General features: G+C 47.9%; 1 protein-coding gene across 1 annotated transcript in view; it reads right to left on the bottom strand.

Moving 5' to 3' along the window:
• Nucleotides 1–7,459, bottom strand: part of LOC103250373 (E3 ubiquitin-protein ligase Mdm2-like) — a 28,226-nt gene that overhangs the window by 16,683 nt on the left and 4,084 nt on the right. Inside the window, exons 2-5 of the mRNA XM_021707988.1 lie at nucleotides 6,913–7,046; nucleotides 3,313–3,362; nucleotides 514–581; nucleotides 291–387 (exon numbers count right to left, since the gene is read on the bottom strand). Coding sequence (XP_021563663.1) covers nucleotides 291–387; nucleotides 514–581; nucleotides 3,313–3,362; nucleotides 6,913–7,046 — 349 coding nt within the window. The remainder of the gene's footprint in view (nucleotides 1–290; nucleotides 388–513; nucleotides 582–3,312; nucleotides 3,363–6,912; nucleotides 7,047–7,459) is intronic.

The following is a 7,459-nucleotide window of genomic DNA, read 5'->3' as shown; positions in this document are numbered from 1 at the left end:
AAAAAAAAAAAAAGAAGAATGACAAACAGAGCTGCCGTCCTTATCCCTATCACCTTAAGAGGCTGGCCGTAACCTCCACGGGAACCAGTAAACTGCCCCTGCCACAGGTGGCCAGAAAAATTTGCTAAAAGAGCGTCTGTAAACCAAATAAAATCAAGAATGAAAAAAACTTAGAAGTTCATTCATCGAAACCAAAAAAAGAGCCATTCCATTAAGCCTACAAGCACCGGTTCCATTGGAGAGAGCACCCTGAAAGGCCGTCTGAACGTGCCCTCAGCATCCATATGTACCTGTCTCACTGACGGCCCTCCTCCTGGATGAGGCAGAAGGTCTGGAAGCCACTTGTGAAGACGAAGGCTTCTCTTCCTGTAGCTCCAGCACAGGGTCCTAAGTATTCCAGAAAAACAAATAAAATGCAACAAACGACACGTAACACCAGGAAGCCAGTATTTTTTCGTTTTCCCGATTTTTAAAAAGCATTATGCTAGAATGAGGAACGTATTTAAAGATTACCTTTGGATCACTCCTGCCTGCAAGGTGATGCCCATCCTCACTCACAGATGTGCCAGAGGCTGAGGGTTCTGAGAGGAAACAAAAGCAGGGATCAGCAACAAGGAGGGGCGGACAACACAAACCCAGGAACGACGTGACCTTCCCCAAGCACTGAGTGTACCTCCTGGGTGTCAGGCCCACGCCAAGTACGCAGGCATTAAAAGATAGCCCAATTTTAATACAGAGGATGCACAAAAGAGTGATTATAACGTGTAACAAATACACTACGAGAAGTGTTACAAGATAAAACAGCAGAGAAGACAGAACAGGGAGGATTTGGTGGGACAGGCAGGGCTCAGGAGAGAAGGCTCAGAGACGTCGGTGGCAGAGGCAGAGCGGGGAGGACATTCCAGACCTGACCACCCAGAGGGAACAGCAACTCCTGTGAGAGGGCCACAGGTGGTCACAATCACCGGGCACACGCAGGGTCAGGCTGTCGTCACTGGGTCCTTCAGACCCTCCCCTAAGGCAACGTTGGAGCCACTCACCACTGCAAGGGTCTTAGTCCAAGAGATAAAACAGCTTTCCTAGCTCAAAGGAAGTACTGCGCCCAGGGAGCAACAGTGAACCCCAAAACTGCCAATTTAGCAAAAAAGGGACAAATCAGTCGGCAAAACAGAAGAACAAAGAGGGGGCAGGGCAGCTGATGCTGACACTGCCTGCCACATGCAAATGACCAAGTAGCGAAGGCTGGGCACGGAGAGGGCCAATCCTCAAGAAACGAGAAGGCCAGTGCCTGACACACGGGAGGAGGATGGCACCAAGGACCTGACAGTCCACCAGGCTTGAATAAACACGTGGCCCAAAAAGGTGACAGAGGAATCCAGGGAGACTCAGGCAGACACTGTGGTTTGTCGTTGGATGCACGGACCAGGGCTCGAAAGTGTTTCTGACTCAGGACACACACAAGATCTTCACCAGCAACCCTTCACTACGCCCTTGGAGGGGCAGAGTGAACACACGCCTGACCTTTAGCATCCTGAAGTTACACATCGCCACACAGTACCATAACAGCCTCTCTCCCTGGTAGGCATCAGGCTGATATTCTTAAGCTGTGCACCCACACAGGTCATGCCACCCAGATAGTCTGGTTTAGGATGTAAAGGGGACATTGCCCAAAAACTGCACTAAAAGGAAATGCCAGGTGTGATGAGGTCGAGAACGCAGATGAGTTCTGGAGGGAATTCAGCTGAAGCCTAAAACTAACTCAGAATGGAACTAGCCTACGTCACTGACAGGTCACCATCTCCTTAATATGATTCTCCTAGTAATCGGCCAAAATTTATTTAAATAAGTGAAGGAATGAATGAATACACCTGGGACATGTACTTTAGAAAACTCAAAGTTCGGCCGGGCTCAGTGGCTCAGCCTGTAATCCCGCGCCCTGGGAGGCTGAGGTGAGTGGATTGCCTGAGCCCACGGGTCTGAGACCTGCCTGGGCAACTTGGTGAGACCTCATCTCTACAATAAATCAAAAATCAGCCAGGTGCGCGCCTGTAGTTCCAGCTACTTGGAAGGCTGAGGCAGAAGGATCGCCGGAGCCCAGCAGGTCAAGGCTGCGGTGGCCGGGAGCGGTCGCTGCACTGCAGTCTGGGCGACAAAGTAGGACTCCAACTCAAAAAGAAAAAAAAGAAAACTCAAAGTTCTCCAAGTACTAGAAGTGTATACTCTGCCATCACTGGATTTCTTAAAGAGTTGTAAAACAATAAAATGCCCAGTCACCAGTTTAACAACCACTGTTATTCTGGGATAAGACAGTGATACGCTTCTCTAGGTTTTAAACCCCAACTCGGGAAGCGTAAGCATTCGGTTCAACACTCTTACTAAGCATCTGCCGAAGATGGCGCAGCAAAAAGCAAGCCTCAGTGGGACCAGGTCACAGAAACTAGACAAGGGGCACCTAAGCAACGTGACAACACAGTCCGAACGTGGATAGAGGGAGCACACAGGAGCAGTCAGTTCATCCCGGGAGCTGAACACGCTTCTGAGCAGCTATGGATGGGCTGGGGCAGCGGGGTGGGCCGGAGACGGCGCCCGCCAGCATTCAGCAGCAGGTGTGCAACTCCTCCCGACCGCGTGTGTCACCTGAAGACGGGCGTTTACACCACAGACACCAGCAAGCACCGCTTCAGGGCTTTTCCTAGGGAGAGCGGTTGATAAACATCTATGTGCACACCAATGTATGTGTGTACATGCAGCTCTCTGGAATGACAGAGAGAATCTGATCATCTGGTGAAACCCAGAGTTTTCAAGAGGTTATCAAAAGGAGACGTGGCCCAACAATGACAAGTTAAGAACTGCTAGTAGGGGTACAAAACGCCACTCACCCACAGAAATGGGTAAACAGAGTTTTGTCTGGTACCCCCCCCAAAAAAAAGACCCATCCTCCATGCTTCCAAATGGTCCTGTCCAGGTCACCGTATTATCTCCAGAGTCGTTTGATCCATTTTCAAAGGTCTGCTCCCACGTCTACTAAGCAGGAGCTTTAGAAACCATCTGCCTTTTAAAACAAATCCTGACCTGATATCCCAGGCTTAAGTTGATATACAGGACATTTAACTTTACATCAGAACCTTAGTATAATGCTGTTTGAGTTCCTGTGAACTTCTTCCTATTAAATTTATCATACTTTTATTCTAATTAGTATATAATTAAAGCAACTTTTAAGGAAAATCACAATTATAAAATGCATGCACATACACAAAAAAGTTTTTGAAATGTTTTCATGGCATATGTTCAGGATGTTCAAAATTAACTTACCCGGCTGGTTAACTACCACCAAGTTTCTGTAGATCATTGTATATATTTTCCTTTTAGGGAGGAAAAAAAAAAAAAAATCAAGAGACGAGCATTTTTAAATGACAATGAATTAAACTGGATTTAACTAGACTTCTAAATGCAAATTTAGTATGAACTACTGTACACATTCAAAACTAAATTTTAGGCCGGGCTCAGTGGTTCAGCCTGTAATCCCGCGCTTTGGGAGACCAAGGTGATTGAATTGCCTGAGCCGGCGGGTTCGAGACCCGCCTGAGCAACTTGGCGAGACTTCATCTCTACAATAAATCAAGAAAAAATGAGCCGGGCGTGGTAGCGCACGCCTGTAATTCCAGCTACTTGGAAGGCTGAGGCGGAAGGATCGTCGGAGCCCAGCAGGTCAAGGCTGCGGTGGCCAGGAACAGCCACTGCACTCCAGTCTGGGCGACTGAGTGAGATTCCAACTCAAAAAAATAAAAAAAAACCCCAAAAAACTAAATTTTAAATCATCATGTTCAAATTATATCACTAGCAAGTGTCTAGGCCCTCAAAAGCACAATAATTAGTAGCATAATGACTACAGGCAGCTACTTTTAACAACCACCAGCTGAAAGCTTTCACATCTCAAGTATGCTTTGCTTGAACTTTACCAAAAGACCCCCAAAAAATGGGTGTGCAAGAGGAAGCAAGTTAGCATACTAATTTTCTTTTTTTTTTTTTTTTGAGTAGGAATCTCACTCTGTTGCCCAGACTGGAGTGCAGTGGCCGATCCCAGCCACCGCAGCCTCAACCTGCTGGGCTCCGGCGATCATTCCGCCTCAGCCTTCCATGTAGCTGGAACTACAGGCACGCACTACCACGCCTGGCTAATTTTTTGATTTGTTGTGGAGATGAGGTCTCACCAAGTTGCCCAGGTGGGTCTCGAACCCGCAGGCTCAGGCAATCCACTTACCTCAGCCTCCCAAAGCGCTGGGATTACAGGCTGAGCCACCGAGCTCGGCTAAATATTAATTTTCAAACAAAAAAGAAATCCTCCCAGCTCTGTGCTTGGAGGCAAACTGTCCAGGAAAGTACTGAACTATGCAAAGCCCACTAAACAGAACTCGCAACCTTAGACTGGTCATCCAATGGTTCTTCTATCTTGGACTTAAAATTAACAGGCTGGGTGCGGTGGCTCACACCTGCAATCCCAACACTTTGAGAGACGGAGGCAAGAGGATTGCCCGAGCCCACAGATTCAAGACCAGCCTGGGCAACTTGAGAACTCATCTCTACAGTAAAGCAAAAAAATGAGCCAGGTGTGAGAGCACGTGCCTATACTTCCAGCTACTTGAAGGGCTGAAGCAGAAGGATCGCCTGAGGCCAACAGGTCGAGGCTGCGGTGGCTGTGAGCGTGCCACTGCACTCCAGTCTGGGAGACATAGTGAGACTCCAACTCAAAAAATACAACAAAATAAAATGCATTAACAGATGAAACAGCATTGATTCATTCAACAGCTACAGACTGAGAATCTATTAAGGACCAGTCACTGCCGGGCTCGGTGGCTCAGCCTATAATCCCAGGCTTTGGGAGGCTGAGGTGTGTGGACTGCCTGAGTCCGCGGGTTCAAGACCCGCCTGAGCAACTTGGCGAAACCTCATCTCTACAATAAATCAAAAAATTAGCCGGGTGTGATAGCACACGCCGGTAGTTCCAGCTATTTGGAAGGCTGAGGCAGAAGGATCACGGGAACCCAGTTGGTCGAGGCTGCGGTGGCTGAGAACGTGGCACTGCACTCCAGTCTGGGCGACAGAGTGAGACTCTGACTCAGAAAAAAAAAAAGGACCAGTCACTGTTGTAAACACTGGGGAAAACCAAGAATGAAACCGAAACAAATCTCTGCCCTCATGGAGTTCACATCCCCACAGGAAGACCACCGTTTATTGCGTCATTCACCGATGTCACGATACATTTTTCTTTTGCCTTAAAACCAAAGTCTTGGGGAATGTTTGTTACAAAATATTGTTTCTAATTCTCAGCGTCGAGGGGAAGTACCAACCTGAATAGGCTCTTTTCAGTCCTGGGAATAAGGACACAACAGTCTAAACGCACAACACTCCCTTTCCTTTTCAAGTCAGGAATTTCCCCAATTTCTAATCTCCCAACACTCAGAATTCAAGTCAAAGATGACTTTAAAATTATGCCTTCAATATCAGAAATTACACCTGCATACATTATCAGAAGAGTCATTATTCAAAAGGTTAAGTCCCCAAAAAAATCACCGATAGTTACTTCCTAAATTTATAAACTTAAATCTTGTACCCCAAGGTAAAGTATAAGATGACAACATGAACGGACATTAGACAGAAGTGGTTTATCAGTGAAAAGATGCTAACATGTATTAAATTAAGATGCTGCTTCGGCCTGGCACGGTGGTTCCTGCCTGTCATCCCAGCACTTGGGGAGGCTAAGGCGAGAGGACTGCCTGAGCTCAGGGGTGCGAGACTAGCCTGAGCAACACGGTGAGACCTTGTCTCTTCAGTAAACCAATAAATTAGCTGGGCATGGTGGCGCAAACCTGTAGTTCTAGCTACCTGGAGGGCTGAAGCCAATGGATCACCAGAGCCCAGCAGGTCGAGGCTGCAGAGGTTGTGAGCGTGCCCTGGCCCTCCAGCCTGGGTGACAGAGCGGGACTCCAACTCAAAAAGAAGCTGCTTCTTACAGTACTATACATAGCACTATGCTTACAGCGAGCTTAAGTTGCGCACCTGCACACAACACACAAGCGACTCGCAAAAATGCCTTTTGGTAGTAAGCGACAGTCTTTTTCCTCTGTTTTTCTTAGCTCTTTGTCTTTTCCTCAAGTCCAGCAATGCAAATGTGTTTATGTCCATGAAGTTGTTTTAAAATTATACATATTCGGTTTAATTACCATCTTTTTAGCTATTAATAGGAAACATCAATATCACTGAGCACCAAGTACTGGCAGAACCTAGTGAACTGTTTCAGGTGAAAAGCATTCAGCCTGCTTATTGAGACACAAGCGCCAAGGCTGAGACAGAGTGCGCTCCAACAAACGTGGCAAGGAATTCTGAATGTGAGGAAAGAATGACCGAGGAAGCACTCGGTTCTGGAAGAGGAATTCTAGAATGAAGTGCCACAATGAAACACGGCCGTGAAAACGATTTCCAAAGTACAGGAGGCTCAGACTTGAGCCGCTGTTACATGGCGGTATGAGGCTGTTGCAGGCGGTGAGTGCAAGAGCAGCTTAAGCATCTCACAGCTGTGGCTGCTCTGCAGCGCCCTGCGGGAGGGCTCACTCCGCGCTCAGGACTACACAAAGGGGACACTCGGTATAGAGGCCATGTTTTACAAAGGGGACACTCGGTGTAGAGGCCATGTCGACTCACCCTGCCACAGGGCACCAGCGAACGAGTCGGGTCTCAAACACGGCTCTACAAGACGCCAGAGCTCACTGACACACTACAGAGCTAAGGAGTTAAATCTCAGCTTCCTCTGTGCACATAGGAACCGTTTTTCTCTGACGAGGTGAGTGAGGGTGGAGGTGGACTGAAGGTCGCCCGCTGGTCTTCGACAAGGGCCTCAGCTGAACTTGAGCTCACCTGTGCTCCTTCACAGAGAAGCTGGGCACGCCAAACAGGTCTCCCAGAAGGTCGTTTGAGCAGTACACGATATGCTGCTGCTTCTCGTCGTACAGGCGGTTGGTCATGATGTACTGGCCAAGGTAAAAGAGAACCTGCAACAGAAACACCTTCCTGAGCTCTGAAGAACACTGAATGCTGGTTCCAAACACATTCAACGACCCCCTCTTATCTGCACAGGGTTGGACAACCAGCAACCACACCCACAGCCGGTGGAATAAAGCCAGCCCGCCTTCCAAAAGAAGCTACTCTTCCAAGGTGAATGAGCAGGCGCTCAAAACAAGCTACTTCTAAGCCTTTTCCTTCCAGTTTGCTGTCTGTACAAACAACTGCTTCTCTATTTACTTCAATAAACCTTGAAACTGTGGGTTTTATAACTAGACACAAATAAATCAGGAAGGGAAAAGGCAGCAAAGCGTAAAACCACAGACAGCATTAAAAGTTGTGGAATAAGCCGGGCTCGGTGGCTCAGCCTGTAATCCCGCGCTTTGGGAGGCTGAGGTGAGTG

Source organism: Carlito syrichta, unplaced genomic scaffold, assembly GCF_000164805.1.
Source record: "Carlito syrichta isolate Samal-C Ts95f unplaced genomic scaffold, Tarsius_syrichta-2.0.1 Scaffold130369, whole genome shotgun sequence".
NCBI classification, from domain to species: Eukaryota; Metazoa; Chordata; class Mammalia; order Primates; family Tarsiidae; genus Carlito; species Carlito syrichta.
This window is presented reverse-complemented; position numbering and strand designations above follow the sequence as displayed.